The sequence below is a fragment of the Lissotriton helveticus genome, chromosome 8, assembly GCF_964261635.1.
Source record: "Lissotriton helveticus chromosome 8, aLisHel1.1, whole genome shotgun sequence".
Taxonomy (NCBI): domain Eukaryota; kingdom Metazoa; phylum Chordata; class Amphibia; order Caudata; family Salamandridae; genus Lissotriton; species Lissotriton helveticus.
The window spans coordinates 742417860-742441255 of record NC_136069.1 but is presented as its reverse complement, the minus strand read 5'-3'; the positions used below and the strand labels follow the sequence as shown (position 1 = coordinate 742441255).

At 41.7% G+C, this 23396-nt stretch overlaps 1 protein-coding gene across 1 annotated transcript in view; it reads left to right on the top strand.

Moving 5' to 3' along the window:
• Positions 1–2817: 2817 nt before the first annotated feature.
• Positions 2818–23396, top strand: part of ASMT (acetylserotonin O-methyltransferase) — a 298115-nt gene continuing 277536 nt past the window's right edge. The window contains exon 1 of the mRNA XM_078656057.1: positions 2818–2989. Coding sequence (XP_078512183.1) covers positions 2818–2989 — 172 coding nt within the window. The remainder of the gene's footprint in view (positions 2990–23396) is intronic.

Sequence of the window (23396 nt, the reverse complement as noted above, 5' to 3'; positions counted from 1 at the left end):
CCAACCTCCAACCTCCCATCCAAAGATGAAAGAGAGGCCAATCCAAATCTGTTATAAAGGCCCTGGGGGGGCAAACTTTATTATCGTGGTGGCCTGGAACTGAACCCAGGGTGAAGGAACCTCATTGAGTACCGTGAGGATGCATTGATAATGATGATTGGGACTTGGCAATCCGCAGTGCTTAGCTGATACTTGCCTATATCAACATATGCTCAGTGCTGTTAAAACAATGAGGATTGTTGCTCAGCAACCATCCAAGTGGAGCGGGGATGCATCAGAATCTGATTGTGCATGTCACTGACAAAGCAGGCAGCAGATTGATTACACTTGAGTAGTGCAATGGTGGTAACAGTGTACAAAGAGAAAAATTTATGAAAAGATAATAGTAAAGCAGCTAATATATGCCTCAAATGGGACGGTGCAGAATGTTTATACCATGTGTTTATAGTGGAGGTATCTTGTAATGTACCTAAAACACACTATAGTAGAGGCAGTGGATGTATTATGGGCATTAAATTGATCTGTGTCTAAATATAGACAATCAAAAATGGAGTATCAAAATGACCCCTCCTGGTCCTCGTGTGAGGAGGCGGGTATAATTCCATCATAAGGACCCTGTGGTGTTTTAATCTTTGTAGGGTAGGTATAACCACAGATCTGGTACCCCAAGAGGCAATACTTCTGTAGGAGGGTGTGCGAGGAATTACCTCTCACCAAATAAGGAGAACGTACCCATGTGTCTGCAGGGATTCATAAGCGGATGTCCCCACAGTGGTGTAAGTGTAAAAGATTCACAAGATTAAAGTATAAAGACCCAAAAGGAATTATGGGATGTGACAATGATTTTTTGTTAAATACAGATCCCAATCCATGGGATCTAATCATTAAGTCCATGGACGTATGTCTTCAGCTTAAAGACCCACCGTTTTTCTTTCTTAAAGAGTCTAGTGGGAATGTTATCCCCTTGGTGGAGAAGTGTGGCTCATTGGTTAGAGCGGCAGACCCTGATGCAGAGGTCTGGCCCAGGAACAGGGTTCAATTCCCGCCTCGGCGGGTCTTGGGCTCAATTTCCTCGGACCTGATAATTCTTGCCTCGGTGCCCATTCTAATCATGGGTCCCACTCTGCAACTCTGTGCAATAGCTTGCTTAATCTCCACAACGGCCCCAACAGCGCTGGGATGCCTGGCTTCACCTTGGGGGTGCCCAGGAGTGGGAAGTTCACAGGGAAAAGCCAGGAAGGGTTCCACAGCGGTATGCGTACAGTGCCAAGACACCTCAGGGTATAAGTGCGCTATACAAGTACGAATTCATTTCATTGTATAGTCTCCAGTACATTCCAACTCATGCCATCTGGAGTGTGATTGACTGTGATGTAGTGTGTGCTCAGTTTTGTAGTGAGGTGGTGGCACCTGATATTACTGCGGAGTTTGTTGATCATCATTTTGAATGGCCTGGTGGTCATCCTACATACCTGAGGCTGAAAAGGCAGAAGATAAGGTGGATACAGTGCGTTGTCTGGCAGTTGGCATGTTTTAATAATGTCTATCTTTCTCTTAAGCCCACATCAATCTCTTTGGTTAAGTAAGTCAAGTGGCCTACACTGCATTATCTGCAGTGTAATGTTCTGTCACAGGGGTAGACCCCAGGAAGTGGTGATGCTCTCTAAGAGGCCCTTCCCGTCTGGTGTGTATCACAAGGTCATGGCTATTACTGGTATGTGTGGATGCAAAGAATATGTTCTCATTTGGTGGCACCACTGTCCATTTTAATTCACATCCTTTTTCCAATATTCTCACCAACTGACTGGAAACACACCCACCCCCAGTCACCCATTGGCGCTTAAAACATCTCCGATAAAAAGCCCTGTCATGGGGTCTATTGGGCATTGCAGTGGCAGTCAGACGAGGAGCAAATCCAATGCAACCTTCAGGTGGGTGAGGGCACTTGCTCTTATGAGCGCATGCTCCCAGTGACTTCAAACAGACCCCATTGAGAGTCTGCTTTAGTCAGTGCATAACAGTATGTCCCCTATTTTCACTGTTCTAGATTAGAGGAGATTGTGTACTAGACCAAAATTCTCCTTGTCCTCCCAAATATATATGACTTATGAAACTGAAGTCTGTGATATTTTAAGGGTAAAGTTTCCAAGTGCAGAGCAGCTGTAATAAGGAGAAAGACCGCTTCTCACCAATACATAATATGAGGCAAAAATGCTTACATCCTTGAAATGCTGAGAGTCCACAATGTGATGGACCACCCAATGAGCTGATGCCCGAAGAAAGTTCAACCAACAAGATAATCATTGGAAAGGGATTACCCAAAGCCATTTCCGTGTGTTGAATGGAGTGTGTGGTGATGACATGAGGCCGGTGACCCTATACAGTTGTCTGTAAACAGAGCTAAAAGAGAAGCAGGAAAGGGAAGATGACAGACATGACTGATATGTGCATGGAGACATCAACAGGAGGACACCATGCTGAAGCACCACAGCCAAAAATGGAGCGAGGAAAAAGAGAGATAAAGGGGGCAATGCCTTGCAAGAAGAGGATTAGAGGCGACTCAAAGGAGATAGACTAGAGCCAGGTAGGCATGTGGGCCACAGGAAGCAGCAGCCCACGCTAGACAGGTCCATGGCAGGGGGGGGGCATTGCATATACAGAAGGTGAATTCCAATAGAAGTTACATTGGCTGCATCCTTATACAGTAGAAACATTTGCAGTAGGTGACATCTTCTCTGAATAATAAGTACATTACATTGATTTTCAAAGTTTTCTATTACTTAAGTATTGTATTTTAATGTGATTCTCCACTAGGCAATGTTTACTGCGTGTGAACTGGGCGTCTTTGACCTGTTGCAGCAGTCAGGCATCCCCCTGTCCTCTGCCACCATTGCTGATCGTCTGCACGCCAGTGTTGATGGAATGGAAAGGTTGCTTTGCGCATGCGTGGGATTACAACTCCTGGAAATCGAGATGAACAGAATGGAAGGTAGTAACCATATAAAAATGCAAGGTTTGGCTAAATTAAGCATTGCAATGTCTATCAATGGATTAAAAATATAGAAGTCGTAATATCAGGAACAAATTGCAAGAGCGTCCACTCTTCCAAACTCTAAGGGCCATATGTATCAAGGTACCAATTTGCGATTCTGTAATAGCGATTTTTAAGAAATCGCTATTTCAGAATTGCAAATTGGTATGTATCAAGAAAATCTTAATTTTTTTGCGATTTCTTGATATTCCTTAATTGCGAATTCGCAAATTGCGAATTCGCAATTAAGGAATACTTTCCCATTCATTTCTATGGGCCAAGAGGCCCATAGGAAGGAATGGGAATTTATTCTCAATTTGCGATTCGTAATTTGCTAATCGCAAATTGAGAATAGTTTCAAGGGTGCAGGGGGGTCCAAAAGACACCCTGTTGCACCCCTGAAATAAGCATGGGTGCACATGTGGTGCACATACATGTCCTAAGGGCATGTATGTGCGTCTCATGGCACTTTGAAAAATGCTAAAATTGGCATTTTTTAAGAAATTCACAAATTACCACCAACATGAAGTTGGTGGTAATTTGCGATTCCTTAGGGACAATATGCTATTTTTTTTAGCTTCATACATTGCATTTAAGGAATCGCAAAATTTGCGATTCCTTAAATGCAATTGCAAAATAAGGAATCGCAAATTTTGCGATTCCTTATTTTGCACCGGATTTTCCTTCATACATCCCATTTAGCAAATTCGCATTCGCAAAGGCGACTTTGCGAATGCAGATTTGTATGATACATATGGCCCTAAATCACTCCTTTAGTATTTGGTGCATATGTGGAGATCTTGTAACTAAAGTTTCACATTGAAGGTTGCCTGCATTAACCGCCCCATATGTACGTTTGTACAACCCGCATTTGGTATTTGCAATTAACAAAATGCATTTAGTTTTCTTCTTCGAATAATGTTTCATATTGGCTTAGCATTTGGAACTTGCTTCATTTAACACCAATCATGTATTTATCTTCCCTTTAAGCCTTTATGTTTCTTTGCAGCAGAGACTTGAAAGTTCTTTATAATTTCTTGATAAGTCAATTAGTGCCCTAAAATTAAAACACTATTTCATCTTACCTGCTTCTTGCTGCTTTCATTAGGATGGCATTTGTTTCTACCAGTGCCACTAATAAAATCTGCCCATGAAAAAATAGAATGCGCACAGGCTAAACTCCATTCGCTTGCATTCTTCTCTAATTTGGTTAATCACCTAACCTGTAATTCTAGAATCATTGACCTGTTCTATCTCTTTAGGCAGCATTCAATGAGTCAGAACTAAAGTGTTTTAATTGAACCATAAAGATATAGCCCGATTCACAAAGATGAACTTAGAGGAAAGTCAAACTTTAGGACTTTCGGTATTCTCAAAGAGCATTTACGAGTAGTAAAGTTAGACTTTTGTCTCAGTTTCGGTCTCAGTTAAACTCAAGACCAAAACTTACGTTTAAATAAGAAGAAATCCTAACTTTACTGCTCCTAAATGCCCTTTGTGAATACCAAAAGACCTTTCAGTTTGCCTTTGTGAATCAGCCCCATTGTTTACTGTGCAATTAAACCCTCATTTTTACATTGTGTGCAAATAATTTGGAACCTTTTTATCAGCAACAGTCTCCCATAGTATAACACAGCAGAGGTTCCACTCTCTCCGTCCAAGCTCTTTCATATTCTATGGTGGCTGCTCCCATGAAAGGGGAAATGCCAAATTGTTTCTTGGATCCATATCGGCTGTAGCCCTTCAGACCATGATTTGGAGCAAAGAACCAATCAATTTTAGGTTCATAACAGAGACTAAGGATCCAGAACTCAACACGGCAAGTCCTGCAGGGTAGTTCCAATGAAGGTTAAGTAAGGCAGCACTAACAGAAATGACCCTGTTGGAGATCCTCACCAAATATTTCTAGTGCATCGTCTTTAAACCATTTGCACCCCTTGAACCTCAGATTCCATCTCCTTTAATGTCCCCCCTTCACTTTAGCAATCTGTTAGTCCAACAGTCCAATCTCAAAATCATTTTGGCCCACCAGCTTTTTCACCTTGTGAATAATCATTTTTATGTTGATAATTTTCTCTCTATCTACTGGGTCACCCTGTGCAAGTTTGAAAGCTTGGCCACAAGCAAAGCCTCACTCGTGATGGAACACGGTCTCCTGAGATATCATCAGACTCAGAATCATCATCTCAGGTATCATGCTTGGAGGATTTCGGGGGGAAACGTTTTGTTTCTCCTTTGACCTTCTTGTTTAGTTTTTGGAACAATGTGTAATGAAGTGCATGTTGACAAACACTAAGAAAGGCATAATCCTCTTCAGACAGGCCAGTGGCCCTACCATCCTCCAAAGCAAACAGTAACTCCTGTCACAGGTCTACCCAAATAATATAAGGATGCTATTCAACAGACTGCTCTTTGGCACTCTCCTTCCTTTTTCCGTGCTGCATGGGATGACAGGACACACCTCTCTGGTATTGTCTTCTCATTCTTTCAGGATTTCTCAGCCATGTGTATCCAAAAGATCATTTGAGGACACTGCATGTGTAGTCTGATTTGAGGACACTGCGTGTGTAGTCTGCTACTTCCACCAGTCATGGGTGAACAAGCAGGAGCCATACCTGTGGTCTGTCCCATCTGCCTGATAAGACAGGCAAGGGATCTCAGAGAAACGGCGAATGTCCCGGTGCCTAGCAGGCCCTGCACCCTAAAGTAAATGATAAAACTCATGAGCAATATCATGGGCTTTAATTCGTAGAAAACCGTAGTTACTTTCCTGAACCTATTGAGCATAGGCATCTAAAGAAATCACAATAATCAAGAGAAGTATATTTACGTAGACAAAACAATGTTCTAATTCAAAGAGAATGCGTTCTATTTTTGATTTAGACTATTCCAATTCAATCAAGCACATGCAAAATTATAAGCTCAAGACCTGATGAAGCAATCAATTTTGCAAAACATGTATTGGTTGGTTCCAAAGAATGAGTGCTATTGAATGAGAATCTTACAAATACTACAAAGAAAAAGAGTTGATTCTAGTTTTTTTTAAATTTCATTCTTAATCATAGACCTATGGAGAAGAGGTGTGATATTTGGAGAGCAGGTGTCTCAGTCTCAAGAGTACTTTATTCAGTTATATTAACCATCAAAGCATACAATGATGACTCTATATACAAGACACAGTATTAAAAATAATTACAATATAAATATTGAGTAACATTTTTTAAAAAGTTGGTTGTTAATAAGTAATTGTACCAGAAATCTTCTCATAAAACAGCCATGTGATATTCTCCAATTAATCAGGCACTACCTTGGCAATCAAACAAGTCAGCCATAGTGACTGAGAACAATTCTAGAATTTTACATCATAGTAGAACATAAATTAATGTTGAAACACTAACCAGCAAACTTATGAAAGGTACCATTGCAAAACTATCTAAAGTGCAAAATGAGATAAGTGCAGTAGATTTAATGGTCTCATAGTGCAAGGCCAGAAAGTGCAAAATTGCAAAGTAGCAGGTTTAATACAGAAACCTAGTCCTGGACAGTGCTAGAATGGATTTGTCTACATGAAAACCTACTGTTTGCTGAACCAATTTTGATAAAAACTTAGCACACGTGTACCATACATTCATCAAGAAGCGGCTAACAGCAAATGCAGTTAGAGCTGAGATATCAGTTTTCAAGATTCTCCGAGCATCATCATAGTGGGCCACCACAGGTTCAGACACACTGGGCGTATTCGCTTGAGGCGCTAGCCACGTTATTCTGAGCAAAAGAACAAAATATGCTCCTTTGTCTAAGAAGCTAAACCACAGGTTGGGTATAAGCTAAAGGTCTGATATTTCTTCAGTTTACTAGTTAGTGCTTTCAAGGGTAAATTACACAAAGGGAAGTGCATGTACAAGCTCTTTGCTAAAGATGGTGTAATAGTATCAAAGAATAGTTCAAAGCATGGATTGATCTTAAACTCCAGAAGCTGATGAGTTAAATGCCCATTTGTCCCACTGACACCATGTTGTTCACAGACATAAGCCCGTTAGCTGGATTTTAGGCCACCTGCCTCAGCTTTGCAGATATTTCCTTGGACTTTTCACTAAGCGTGGGCGTAAAATCCGCTACGCCCGCGGATTTGCGGATTTTGGGGAAATCCGCAATCCGCGTATTTTGCGGATTTCCCACAAAATCCGAAAAAAAAAATCCGCGGACGTAACGGGTTCAAACTCGTGTATACAATGGCGCCAGCAAGCTGCCAGCGCAGTTGTAAAATAGTTACAAAGTTAGCTTGCACAGGAAGCACTTAGATAAAATAAAGCAGCACCTGCTTTATTTTATCTAAATGCTTCCTGTGCAAGCTAACTTTGTAACTATTTTACAACGGCGCTGGCAGCTTGCTGGCGCCATTGTAAAATAGACAGTGACCCCTGCGCCCTTCGGCGCAATTGCATAGTAACACACACATGGTCGCTGGAACTAGTTGAAGCTCAAATGCAGTGACTCATTCATCAGCCCAGAAACAATCGTGAGCGTCGTGGAGGCTGGGCAGATGTGCCTTCTTCCCAAATCTACCATCGAAAATCAGCTGAGATGCTGGATAGAGGCCTTTGCATCCTTGCCTTTCACGAGCGCAATCCCCGTGCTGTTCCTGTGACCAGGAGGTTCTGTATCTTCATCTGCTGGTCTGATCGGTCTCGGACCTTTTATACACACAAGAGGCATGTGCACTCGCATGGGAGCCCGCCCGTTTGGCCCCGCCCACACACTTGCGGTGGGCACCGTCTTCCCGCCATTTACCCACTATGATGGACAGCTCACTCAAGGGACCCCTGCGCCCTTCGGCGCCATTGCATAGTAACACACACCTGGTCGCTGTAGACAACTCTCCGGGACTTTAGGCAGCTGTAGTGTAGTAAAAGCACTATACATTTACCCAACGAAGTAGCACTTACTGATTATCCAGTAGAAAGTCCTCCAGTTGAGTAGAGGTATGGCACAAAACGGTGGCGTCTTCTTGAATAAATATGAAGGGCAGGGTTCATTCTGGCACGGTTGTCCTGTCACAAAAATTAAACCTCAACAGGAAGCACTTACAGATATCAATAAAGCATGTGCCCTAGTTGAAGCTTAAATTCAGTGACTCATTCATCAGCCCAAAAACAATCGTGAGCGTTGTCAAGGCTGGGCAGATGTGCCTTCTTCCCAAATCTACTGTCGAAAATCAGCTGTGATGCTGGATAGAGGCCTATGCATTTGTGTTCGCACGGGTTTCTGCCCGTTCGCGAGCGTTTTGTACAATAAAACCCTCGCGAACGTGCAGAAACCCGTGCGAACACACAAAAAAAAAAATACGCTAGGATCCGCGGATTTTGCGTATTTTCGAAATACGCAAATACGCAAATCCGCGGATTGCCGATACGCAAAATCCGCCCATGCTTACTTTTCACATTCACTGTAAACCTAGTTTCTTGAACCATTATGATACATGCTCATGTTCATCAATTCCCAAAGAGAATCCCTATGCTCAATTAGCTCCAGCGTGGATCAAATGCGTATCAAATATACTAACGGCTTCATTTGTGCCATGCAGAGATTCCTTTATTACCTACATCGAGATAAAGAGTGATAAGGGGGATAAGGGTAGTGCTGACGGAAACTGAAATAAGCGATCTTACAAAGTTGTTCTTTACTTTGGCCAACTTCCTGGTGTCAGCACAGTCACAGATTTTCGATCCAAAAAGCACTACAATGTGTGCTTTAGCGCGATATACTTCAAGGGCGACGAATATTGTGTGGGAGCGAGTTCTCTCATGCAATCGAAGGATTGCTTTAGATCTAGGTTCTATTAACAGCGAAGTCTAATTAAGTTGAGATTCCCAGTTGTTTTATCAGATAGTTTAACCTCACATAGTCGAAAAAGTAGACCCTTTCCAGTGGTTCATTACCAGCCCTTCCTGCACAAAGACCCTGTGTTTAGTTTGTGATGCATTCAACTCAAGGCCTCTGGCTTTACAAAACCCTACACATTTATCAATCAGGTTGTGAAGCCCCATAGTGGTCTTAGAAATAAGAAGTGAATTGTCTACAAAAAGAAGTATGGAGACCTTCATACCAATTAAAACAGGTGAATCGTTCTTACAGATCATAAGTTCATTTACCATATCCTTGATATACAATGTAAACAGGGTGGGTACAAGAACGCATCCCTTGATATGCCACATAGGATGGAGATGCTGTCAGTCAATTCACTCTTACTAGCTTAGTGGACCTAAGTCTATTTATTGTTGTGCAGTCCTGCAATAAGGTTTATCAAGTTGCCTGGGGCTCCCATTTCAACCAAAACTCTCAATAGGTTCTCTGAGGAACAAGATCAAATGCTGCTTGACCAGCAGTGCATACTTCCAATGCAAGAAGAGAAGATCTAAAAACCTGATACGAAAACTAGTTTTCGTGCAAAAGTTAGCTTAGAGTGGGGACAGGATGTGTTCCTCATCTATCCGTTTTAGCAGCTTGTCAAGAACTTGCCTTGCAGAGACCTTCTGCAGATTCTCTATAAGACTCATAGGCCTATAATTGGACAGGTTGCAGCCATCACCCTTCTCGACAATCAGAATTATCTCCACCGATCAGTACTTAGAGATTTTCCTCCTGGCCATAATGGCATTTGATAGAAGATTGACATAACTAGTCCAAACTTTCGGCTCTGACTTAAACATATCGTCAGGTATTTTATCGAGCCAGGAGCTTTCACTGATATTAGGTGGCTGATGGCAGTAGAAGTATCTTCTAAATTAAAGGATAGTATACTATCCTCCTCTGCATCTGCATTTAGTATATTGTTAATAGGAGTTCTAGGCCTTAAGCTTAGGCCTGAATCATCAAGCTCTCTTGAACACAGTGCATAGAGAAGTGAGGAACCAACCTCCCTGGCAGAATATGAGCGTGATATGTGCTCATGCTGTAAATACTTCCATGGGATATAATATGCCAGAATGTTCTGTTATCATTCAGTTTGGCAGCAGATTCTGCCAGTTCTTTTCATCCCAATTGCTCTTACCTTACGCAAGTGCCACTTTATAGTTCTGCCAAGCCTCTATAGTCTCTGCACATATACACCCTTAAACAGCCGTCGTTAATACTTGTTTGGCTAATTTGCACTGAGGGTTGAACAATTTCACCTCATAAACAGGGGATATTTGCTTATGATCAGCTTTTTTATAACATATATCTAGTAGTTTGTTGAAAAACGGTTCATGATTATCTAAAAAAGGAACTGCAGCACAAGGAAGACCTTCATAATCAGATGGAAAATATTTCTGAATGTAATGTGATCGGACAGCACATGCGGCCAACAGACTCTCCTATGATTATTCACTAATATTAATACCATAGCCGTCATATGGAAGATGGTTGAAGCCCTTCTAAGGACATGCCCAAAACAAAATGTGACCAGAGAGTTGTGGTCACTGTCTGTACGAGTTTCAACTTTTGTATCAGTAAGAAGTGGCCAGAGCTCACATCTAGGAAGACATAATCAATAACACTCAACTAAGGGCCTCTTTTAAAAGTAGGTGCCCTATCAGGATCTGAGTGGTGCAACCATTGCAATCACTCATCCCCCTGCCAACAGTCATAGAGGCTAGTGGGAGAGCAGCACTCGGAAAATATTGCTGATGTTTGCCTGTTAGATGAGGAATATTCCACTTTGCATCCTCCTGTTCTATTAGCACACTAATGTAAGGTGAGGGCTCAAAAGAAACATTAAAATCTCCTACCACTATTACTTTTTATGTGGTTGATGTAATTCAATGATTAATCTAAAAAAGCCAAAATAGGTGAATCAGTGCTAGCAGGCGCTGAACTTACATAAGCATTGATTGATGCCATGTTCAAACTAGAGGGTAATTTAACCCCTTCGCTGCTAGGCCTTTCCCCCCATGTGCTCAGCCTTTTTTTTGACTATTTGGGGTAGTTCGCGCTTAGGTCCCTGTAACTTTTTGACCACATAAGGTATCCATGCCTAATGTGCGTAATTTATTTCCAACAACATGGGGATTCTAAAGGTACCCATGGCTTGTGGATTACCTTGGAGGGGACCCAGAAATTTGCCAAAAAACTGCTTTTTTTATATTAAATGGGAAAAAAGGGTTACAGATGAAAGTGTCTGTTTTTTCCCCTGCTATCAACAAAGGGGCTGTGGTGCTGAAATCACCATCTTCCCAGATTACATGGTCAAGCAGACTTTTGTCAGGGTCATATTATCAAGAAAGGGCGATACATTATCGCCGCTTTTATCGGCAGAAAACTGACGCTAAAGCGGCGATAATGCCCTTGTGAATTTCCATGGAAGCCCAGGTTCTGGTGTTAACCTGGGCTTCTATGGGAATTCACAAGGGCATATTATCAAGCTCATTATCACCGCTTTAGCGGCAGTTTCCTGCCAATAAAAGCGGCGATAATCTATCGCCCTTTCTTGATAATATGGCCTCAAATTCTTTTACACAGTTTGGCATTTTTCTGGGACATAGCCTATTTTTGCTATTTTTTGTGCTTTCAACCTCCTTCCAGTTAATAGTAGAAATGAGCATGAAAGCAATAATGGATACTGAAAAGCTATATATTTTAGAAAATTAGATAACATTCTGAATTCATCAAGGTGTCATTTGTGTCAACGTTTACACCTGTAACTTCTTCTAATTATGACAGCTGTTTGGAAACAATATAACCCTCACATCCGCTGGACCTTTCTGGTTGTGGGGATATATAGGACTTGTAGGTTCACCAAGAACCCAACAAACCCAGAGCAAATAACTGAGCAGTGTCTTGCAATGGTTTTTTATTATGTACTGAGTATATAGCAATTCATTTGGGAAAATATATACATGGAAAAATAGGTATGAAAGACACGTATGTATTTCCGAAATTGGAACAAAATATAGAGTTTTGAAACAGTAGATATTTTCACATTTCTGAAATTGTGAGTACCCATAGTAGCATGAGAATTATAGGTAATTTTTCAAAATGACTTATTTTTTACACATTGTATTTCATTTGGAAGGCAGAAATGAATGCATCAAAAGTCAATAGATAATAGTAGTTGCTTTACAATTTTGTGTTATCCTAAGCCTCCCAATAAAAATAGTACCTCACTTGTGTGCTCAAAATGCAACGTGGACACACTTTATTTATTTTTTTGATTTTTTTTTATTGATTTTCATAGTATAACAACCATAACATACATCACTTTGATTATATGGTTACAGAATACAAAAACGTTTGCTTGAGGATACATTGAATTATAGTGGGAGAGTGACAGCAGAACATAGTTCATGACATTAACATGCAGTACTTAGGGTGTCATCACATGGAACGATCTCAGTTCTCTTTTCTAGTCATCGTATGCTCAGTGAATAAAGTCCAAATGTCCCGTGGCCTAGATGCACTTAGCAGTTCTTCAGCATAACACGTAAGTTGGTCACGACAATATGCTATATCTTTTAACCAATGCTCATGCTTGGGTGCCGGTCTACCACCCCAATGAATTGAGACTGTACGTTTCGCTAGAAGCAGAGCTACTGTTGCCAGTAATGGAGGGATTCCTTTAAGCTCGAGCACCATACCTAATAAACATACTTTCATATTATAAGTCTATCTGTTCACATATCATTTCTGTCTATGTGCATGGGACCCTTCCCCAAAACGCCTGTATTTTTGGGCAGCTCCACGGCAAATGTTGGAAGTCAGCGTACTCCGCACCGCACCTTATACAGCAATGTGAATCCCTCAGACTATACTTATGGAGTTGCGCAGGAGTATAATCCATTTGGTGTATATATTTGCAATGAATCAGCCTGAGATTCCCTTTGCGGTTAATTGGCCTGTTAGCTTACAGCATTCTAGCCATTCATCTTCTACTAAGGCCTGTGGCAAAATAGTATTCCATTCACATTTTTTTTTTTACAGTGAAAACTGACCCTGTTTTTGCAAAGTGCCTTGCTGTAGATTTTGAACCCTAGCTCTGCCGGCACCTAGGGAAACCTCACTTGTGTGGGTAGGCCTTTTGCCCGCAACAGGAAACGGCACAAAACACAACGTGGACACACTACATATTCACAGTGAAAAGGAACCCTTTTTTTTGCAAACTGCCTAGCTGTAGATTTTGAATCCTAACCTTGCAGGCACCTAGGGAAACCTAGCAAATCTATACCTTTTTGAAAACAAGATACCCAGAGAAATTTAGGATGGGGGGACTTGACTGGCTCTTACCAGATTATGGTACCCAGAATCCCTTGCAAACCTAAACATTTGTAAAAAAACTATATTTTCCTCACATTTCTGTGATGGAAAGATCTGGAGGAATTAGCGTGGATCCACAAAATTCCATCCACCCCAGTTTCCCCAAAGTCTTCCGAGAAAACTGGTACCTCACTTGTGTGGGTAGGCCTAGTGTACGCGACAGGAAAAGGCCCAAAAAGCAACATGGACACACTACATTTTCACAGTGAAAACTGACCCTTTTTGCAAAGTGCCTAGCTGTAGATTTTGAACACTATCTCTGCCAGCACCTAAGGAAACCTAGCAAACCTATACATTTTTGAAAACTAGACACCCAGGGAAATCCAGGATGGGTTGACTTCACTGACTCTCACCAGGTTCTGTTACCCAGAATCCATTGCAAACCTAAAAATGTATTTAAAAAAACAAATTTTCTTCATATTTCTGTGGTGAAAAGTTCTGGAATCTGCGTGGATTCACAAAATTTCACTGATTCCGCATTCCCCAAAGTCTTCTGAAAATAATGGTACCTCACTTGTGTGGGTAGGCCTAGTGCCTGTGACAGGAAACGGCCCAAAACGCGACGTAGACACACCTCATTTTCACAGTGAAAACTGACCCTTTTTTTGCAAAGTGCCTAGCTGTAGATTTTAAACCGTAGCTCCGCCGGCACCTAGGGAAACTTAGCAAACCTATACATTTTTGAAAACTAGACACCGAGGGGAATCCAGGATGGGGTGACTTGACTGTCTCTCACTCACCAGGTTCTGTTACCCAAAAATTTCTTGCAAACCTCAACATGTTTAAACAAAACACATTTTCCTCACATTTCTGTGGTGGAAAGTTCTGAAATCTGTGTGGATCCACACAATTCCACCCACCCCGCATTCCCCAAAGTCTTCAAAATGACTTATTTTTTACACATTGTATTTCATTTGGAAGGCAGAAATGAATGCATCAAAAGTCAATAGATAATAATAGTTGCTTTACAATTTTGTGTTATCCTAAGCCTCCCAATAAAAATAGTACCTCACTTGTGTGCTCAAAATGCAACGTGGACACACTTTATTTATTTTTTTGATTTTTTTTTATTGATTTTCATAGTATAACAACCATAACATACATCACTTTGATTATATGGTTACAGAATACAAAAACGTTTGCTTGAGGATACATTGAATTATAGTGGGAGAGTGACAGCAGAACATAGTTCATGACATTAACATGCAGTACTTAGGGTGTCATCACATGGAACGATCTCAGATCTCTTTTCTAGTCATCGTATGCTCAGTGAATAAAGTCCAAATGTCCCGTGGCCTAGATGCACTTAGCAGTTCTTCAGCATAACACGTAAGTTGGTCACGACAATATGCTATATCTTTTAACCAATGCTCATGCTTGGGTGCCGGTCTACCACCCCAATGAATTGAGACTCTACGTTTCGCTAGAAGCAGAGCTACTGTTGCCAGTAATGGAGGGATTCCTTTAAGCTCGAGCACCATACCTAATAAACATACTTTCATATTATAAGTCTATCTGTTCACATATCATTTCTGTCTATGTGCATGGGACCCTTCCCCAAAACGCCTGTATTTTTGGGCAGCTCCACGGCAAATGTTGGAAGTCAGCGTACTCCGCACCGCACCTTATACAGCAATGTGAATCCCTCAGACTATACTTATGGAGTTGCGCAGGAGTATAATCCATTTGGTGTATATATTTGCAATGAATCAGCCTGAGATTCCCTTTGCGGTTAATTGGCCTGTTAGCTTACAGCATTCTAGCCATTCATCTTCTACTAAGGGCTGTGGCAAAATAGTATTCCATTCACATTTTTTTTTTTACAGTGAAAACTGACCCTGTTTTTGCAAAGTGCCTTGCTGTAGATTTTGAACCCTAGCTCTGCCGGCACCTAGGGAAACCTCACTTGTGTGGGTAGGCCTTTTGCCCGCAACAGGAAACGGCCCAAAACACAACGTGGACACACTACATATTCACAGTGAAAACAAACCCTTTTTTTTGCAAAGTGCCTAGCTGTAGATTTTGAATCCTAACCTTGCAGGCACCTAGGGAAACCTAGCAAATCTATACCTTTTTGAAAACAAGATACCCAGAGAAATTTAGGATGGGGGGACTTGACTGGCTCTTACCAGATTATGGTACCCAGAATCCCTTGCAAACCTAAACATTTCTGTGATGGAAAGATCTGGAATTAGCGTGGATCCACAAAATTCCATCCACCCCAGTTTCCCCAAAGTCTTCCGAGAAAACTGGTACCTCACTTGTGTGGGTAGGCCTAGTGTACGCGACAGGAAAAGGCCCAAAAAGCAACATGGACACACTACATTTTCACAGTGAAAACTGACCCTTTTTGCAAAGTGCCTAGCTGTAGATTTTGAACACTATCTCTGCCAGCACCTAAGGAAACCTAGCAAACCTATACATTTTTGAAAACTAGACACCCAGGGAAATCCAGGATGGGTTGACTTCCCTGACTCTCACCAGGTTCTGTTACCCAGAATCCATTGCAAACCTAAAAATGTATTTAAAAAAACACATTTTCTTCATATTTCTGTGGTGAAAAGTTCTGGAATCTGCGTGGATTCACAAAATTCCACTGATTCCGCATTCCCCAAAGTCTTCTGAAAATAATGGTACCTCACTTGTGTGGGTAGGCCTAGTGCCTGTGACAGGAAACGGCCCAAAACGCGACGTAGACACACCACATTTTCACAGTGAAAACTGACCCTTTTTTTGCAAAGTGCCTAGCTGTAGATTTTAAACCGTAGCTCCGCCGGCACCTAGGGAAACTTAGCAAACCTATACATTTTTGAAAACTAGACACCGAGGGGAATCCAGGATGGGGTGACTTGACTGTCTCTCACTCACCAGGTTCTGTTACCCAAAAATTTCTTGCAAACCTCAACATGTTTAAACAAAACACATTTTCCTCACATTTCTGTGGTGGAAAGTTCTGAAATCTGTGTGGATCCACACAATTCCACCCACCCCGCATTCCCCAAAGTCTTCAGAGAAAAATGGAACCTCACTTGTGTGGGTAGGCCTAGTACCCGCGACAGGAAACAGCCCAAAACACAATATGGGCACACCACATTTTCACAGTGAAAACAGACACCTTTTTTGCAAAGTGCCTAGCTGTAGATTTTGAACCCTAGCTCTGCCGGCACCTAGGGAAACCTAGCAAACCTATACAATTTTTAAAACTAGACACCCAGGGGAATCCAGGATGGGGTGACTTGATTGTCTTTCTCCAGGTTATAGTTCCAGAATCCCATGCAAACCTAAAGATTTGTAAAACAAAAACCCACAAATTCTTCACTTTTCTGTGGTGGAAAGTTATGGAATCTGCGTGGATCCACAAAATTCCACCCACCTCGCTTTCCCCAAAGAAAAATGGTTCTGCATCAAAATTACTTTTGCAAGGGGGATTCCATGAGGTTTTGGCCCCGGGCTCTGCGTACATCAGGGGAAACCTACCAAACCCACACATTTCTGAAAACTACACACCAGGGGGAGTCCAGCGAGGTATGGCTTGCGTGGGTCCTCTAACATTCGCCCACCCAGAATATCCTACAAACCTCAAATTTAGCTGAAGAAATCACTTTTTTCTCAAATTTCTGTATGGGAAAGTTCTGGAATCTGCATGGATCCACAAATTTCCTCCCACCCAGCGTTCCTCCAGGTCTCCTGATAAAAATTGTACCTCACTCGCGTGGGTGGGTCAAGGACCCCCGACACGCAAGGACCCAAAACCTATTGAGGTGACATCAAAATTACCAATCACAAACCAACCTGGTTTTGCAAGGGGGGTACCATGAGTTTTTGGCTACAAGCTTGGCGGGCATCTAGGGAAACCTACCAAACTCATGCATTTCTGAAAACTAGACACCCGGAGGAGTCCAGCGAGGTATGGCTTGCGTGGGTCCCCCAACGTTTTCCTACCCAGGATCCCCTGCAAACCTCAAATTTAGCTAAAAAAATCACTTTTTCCCAAACTTCATTGTGGGAAAGTTCTGGAATCTGCGTGGATCCACAAATTTCCTCCCACCCAGAGTTCCCTCAGGTCCCCCGATAAAAATGGTACCCCACTTGTGTGAATAGGCATAGTGGCTGCAACAGGAAATGGCCCAAATCGTACTATGGAGACTCAAAATTACCTACAACAAAACTACCTGGTTTTGGGGGGTGGGGGGCACCTGGGGCTTTGGCCCCAGACTTGGTGGCCATCTTGGGAAACTACCAAACCCAAAAATTTCTGAAAACTAGACACCTGGGGAGTCCAATGAGGTATGGCTTGTGTGGATTCCTTGACTTTTGCCTACCCAGAATGCCCTGCAAACCTCAAATTTAGCTTAAAAACCACATTTTCCACATATTTTTGTGTGGAATCATCATGCCAGCACAAATGTGCTACCCCACAGCATTCCCCTCAGTCTCCCGAGTAAAATGATAACTCACTTGTGTGAGCTTGGCAAGGGCCTGTGACTAGGAAGAGCCCAAAACATAGGGATTAAGGGTATAGCACCAAGAATGCTAAGCACTACATTAAAAACATACGTTTTTAGCCAATTCTGCAAATTTTGTTAACAAGAGATTTCACAAAAATGCACTGTCAATTGAAAGGACAAAAAACTGAACCAATGACTCCAGCTCGTGAGCTGTAAAGCCACGTCAAGTCCCCAACCGCTTTACAGGCCATTCACACACCTTTCATATGTGGTACACACAAGACCATTCACACCACCAGGCACAAAACCAACACATTACAACATTCACAAAAAGGGACAAGGTACACCCTGCTTGAGTAAGACAGAAAATACAAATATTTCTGCACAACCACCTATTTCTCAAGCACACATACATACCACTTGGATTTGGCACGAGGGTGAGTGATGGTTCAGTGTATACAGTTGTATTAACAAGACATTTCACAAAAATGAAATGAACTGTTAATAATAGAAAGGACCAGAAACTGAACCATTGACTCACAGCTCGTCTGCTGTAAAGCTAACACAAGGCACCAACCTCTTTACAGGCCATTAAAACACCTTTCATACGTGTGACACATACACAACTAACCCTGGGCGTAGTTTGCGTAGTAGCACTACACATAGCTGCACGTAGTATACCTTGTACTGCACGTAATACTGTATAGCGTTGCTGATGGCACTGTGTACTTGTCTGCACTGTGAAATAATTGCAAATGGCCTCTTGCACAGAACCAGGTATTATACAATAAGAATCTCAATCTTTATATGCTAAAGAGATGTAGTACTTTCACAAAAGAGAACTGAAAAATTAGCAAGCAGTGAGAGAGGTGATGATATCCTCCCTAACCTAGGGAGAGAACCAAGCAGATGCCTTGAAAACAAAAAGCACATGCCATTGAACAATTCGGTGGTGGTCCCATCCTCTTAGGACCACCCCAAGCACAGTTGGGTGGAGAAGTGTGGCTCACTGGTTAGAGGAGGCAGACCTGGAAGCAGAGGTCAGCCTGGGACCAGGGTTCAATTCCCGGCTCGGCGGGGTCTTGAGTCCTAAAATGTCCATGGACTCGACAATTCTCGCTCCGGTGCCTACTCGATTCACGGGCTCACACTCTGCGACTCTGGGCAATAGCTTGCTTAATCTCCACAACGGCCCCTCGCGGCGGGATGCCTGGCTTTCACCTTGCGGATACCCTGCCGGGGTTATCTCACAGGTGAATACCAGGACGGGTTCCCTAAGCAAGCGCTTAGAAACCGCTCGGTGATTTGCGCTATATAAATTCCTGTACATTTACATTTATAGTTATTGGCTAAAAAACAATCCCAACCAAAGGCCCTGCAAAGCATTATGGGATGAGATTAGCACTGGGCAGTGAATATTATAGTATCCAATATCAAAGTAATTCTACAAAAAGCTGCAGTTCAACTAGTCGTCGCTAGATGTCCCTCACAAGTCAAATGCAAATGCTTGATGAAAGGGTTTCAATGCTTTTGCATTTGACTCGTGTGGGACATTTAGTAACGACTAGTGGAACTGCAGCTTAATGTAAGAATAATTTCAATGCTTTTGCATTTGACTCGTGAGGGACATCTAGCAACGACTAGTTGAACTGCAGCTCTTTGTAGAATTATTTTGATATTGGATACTATAATATTCTCTGCCCACTGCTAATCTCGTCCCATAATGCTTTGCAGCGCCTTTGGTTGGGATTGTTTTTTGCCAATAACTGTGCTTGGCGTGGTCCTAAGAAGATGGGACCACCACCGAATTTCAACAAGATGTGCTTTTTGTTTATGCTCTTTGTGTTCAAGGCATCTGCTTAGTCCTCACCCTAGGTTAGGGGGGACCCCAAAATCATCACCTCTCTCATTGCCTAATGTTTTCATTGAAAAAGCTCACTTTTGTGAATTGGTTATATGGTTGTTTGCATGTAAAATTGCTTTATCAAAGCATCTGAGGGTGGTGTTGATTTAGCTGCTAAACTATGTTATTAAGCACAGTTTTTGTACTATTCTACGTGCAATTTGCGTAGTGTACTACTATGCCCAGGGTTATCCAAAACCAATCACACTGCCAGTCGTGGGCCCAGCACATCACTCACACCAGCAAACAGCGCTATTGAGGGGCCCATCACTTTCACACACCCACATTCCTGACACAGCAACCACACCAGCTCACGGATTGCGTGGAGTGGCACTTGGCTAGAAGTGTGTATAGTGACCAGCAGCAAGTCACTACTCACACACTGCCAGGCAAGTACCAGTCCACGGACACCGCCAGCCAAGCACCAGTCCATGCACACCGCCAGCTGAGCACCAATCCACGCACACACTGCCAGCCAAGCACCAGTCAACGCACACCGTCAGCCAAGCGCCAGTCCACACACACCACCAGCAAAGCACCAGCCCACACACACCACCAACCAAGCGCCAGTCCATGCACACCGCCAGCCAAGTGCCTGTCCACGCACACTGCCAGCCAAGTGCCACTCCACGCACTCCGCCAGCCAAGCACCAGTCCACGCACACCACCAGCAAAGCACCAGTCCATGCACAACACCAGCCAAGCGCCAGCCTGCACACTCCACCATCACGTTTAGGATTTTTTTATACAAAAAAGAAAACACAAACAAATTGCAAATAGATACAAATCTATTAACACAAAATCTGAAACTAAATACATTGCACAAATGCCAACCTTGAAACTGAACAAAAAATATAAAACAATAGAGACCAAGCAGTTCACTTTACTACTCATGGATGCTCCCAAAAGTTCTCTTGCGTGTGGTACATTCTAAAACAAGCAAGCACACACAGCGCAGGGTTACGACACTCTAGCAGTACATACGAGTTTCCTCCCGCGTAACTCTTCACCAACAGACTTTACATCTCCTACTGAGAAAGTCTTTTGAGGGTGTGGGAGGAATGTGATCAGGAAAGTGGTGATCTTTTAATCTAAAACACAAAAGGGAGGTACCCTCTGAACCGATATGGGACAGGGTGAATAAGTTTTTAAAAGAAAAAAGTCCCTGAGCTGAAGGATATCATTATCATCACAATGTATCCAACCTGAGGCATCTGTGCCTCTTTTTACAAGATCTACAAGATGACCATACACATTAACACACACTATAATGTTTTACAAGTTAATTGCTAAAACGTCAGTCTAGTTACTCTGAGACAGTGTCCTAGAAGCAAATCACATAAAAAAACTCCGTTGAGTACCAGAAAATTAAAATCATCAATTTATTTCTTTAAAAGATATATGCATGATACAGTCTACACAATACATGAAATTAATACAAAATACAGTTAAAAAACCAAAAAGTCGACGCGGCGTTTCGGTGTCTTGAGTGGATATGTACACCTTCTTCAGGACGGTTTTTTTTACAACATAAAATTCACTAAAAAGAAAAAATCACAATTAAAATTCACTTCTGGCAGAGTCCTATAAGTACTGACGTTTACATTTGTAGTTAAACTTTATTACACCTATATCATTACTTTTGCTAGGCTATCAATTATATCACCCTGCTAGGGTAATAGTCATTATTTTCAAGGAATGTTTCCAGTGGACCCTATCTAAGGGCCTCTGGTTCTTAGCATCACTTGGACCGTGATTGTTTCACCACATCTATCAAATCAGGATTTATCCACTTTATTATATTTATACGAATCGTAATATCACACCATACCTCGTGATTTGAGGAATTTTAGGTAACAAGTTTTCCCTTTGAGGATATGGCTTCTTATTCCTTTAGCAGCATATCTTGCATAGTTTGGCAAAGAATGTATAACAATTTTTTCTTTACCTAAAGAGTAAATTTCATTCCATGATTAACTCCACTTTATTATTTATACACAATCTCTTCAGAATATTCTATAAATTATAAGCTCATACCTGAGTTCAAATATTGCAACACTCGTAAATAAACGTTGTATCAGGGGTGACCACCGTATGGAATATGTAAAAAAAATTTAAAAACAGGTACAAGTTTCCTGAAAATAGACAGAAATGCACAATGTTTTGTCTAGAATATTCTCTTAAATCACGAATAAACCTGAGTCTTGTTGTTAAATCCAAAATCTCTGTACCTTATTAAATAAAGTGCTTACTGCGGTTCCCTCTTATATATGGGAAGGATGGCTGTTGATGTACCAAAGGAAGGGTCATGTGATATGCTTCCTTCTGCCGTTTAGCGGATATATCCGTTGTCACTATTGTGATCTATTGGAAGAGAGTATCCCAGAGTTGGTTACAAATATCTAGCGTTTTTGTATTTCTTTCTTCACTCATGTTAACTATGTTCGCCCATCTGTTACTGGGACACTTTTTTTTTTTTTTTTTTAAAAACCAATTTGGGATGCTAAGTGCTCCGTTGTTACCGCTATTATATTGGAGAAAATCAAAGGGAGATCGCCCTCTTTGATACAAACCTCACATGCACATAGTTCTGTGGTTTTGGCAATTAACATATAGGTCGGTTTTTATACAGCGGACATTATATAAATACTCTGTTTGAGCATTTGTATTTTAAACAAACTTTAGTTGTAGTCTAAATGTTTAAGCAAATCTTATTAATACACGACATTAACACACTCTAATCTATTGATGCGCGTTTCCCCGTATGTCCCTTGTTCATTTCTACGGAGGCTGCATGTTTGCTAAACAGTCCATCTTGGTATAACGGCTCCCATTATTATAAAACATAATTTACACTCGGAAATCGATACCAACCCTCTCTAGCACAAACGGCTCTTGTCGATGTAGAACACATCGCTAGTGAGGTGCACGTACCTGATTTAAAAACAGCGGCCTCCCTGTCACCGGTTCCTGATACAGCTTCTCGTCCTATCGGCAGTGTTCTGCCTTTACCTATTTATATTTACCATTGCGGTCAAGGGTCAAAGGCTACGCGGTCTTTTCCGGTCACGTGTTACGCGGCGGACATGCTAGAACATGTTTGTATTTACTATCGGAAGTCCCCGTCTTCACCTAATATTTTTAGATTGTTATTACTTTATAGAAATATTTTGGGATAGGGTGCACAAGTAAAGGCATATTCCCAAGTTATCTTGAAGAGTGCCTAAATATAAATATAATTTCCGTGCTGATTCGTTTGACCAATAAGTGGCGATATTATACGCCATCTTGGGATGGCTTTCGGTGTATAGATTTTAATTATCAATAGTAGAATATCTCGACTTCATGTAGTCTGATTTACACATCAGATAATGATCTATAACTACAGACTCAATATATGAATTCTTACCGCCATAGGGCGAGATTCCGAAATGAAAATGTACAGATATTAATCAAAAGTTTCAGCAAAATATACACACTTTCGCGTACTATGATTTACGAAATGTATTTACCTATATTCGTTATTGCTATTGACAAAAGCAGTTGATATTGCATAGCAAAATAATTAACAACACCAGTAAATGAGGATGATTTATTTACAAAGCTTCACTGGTGGTCGCTATAGCCCCAAATATTACGGTGTTTTCTAACCCTATCTACTAGCCCCAGATTTTGGGTTGGTTTCTAATCATGTCTACTAGGTAATAATCAGTATATTACCACC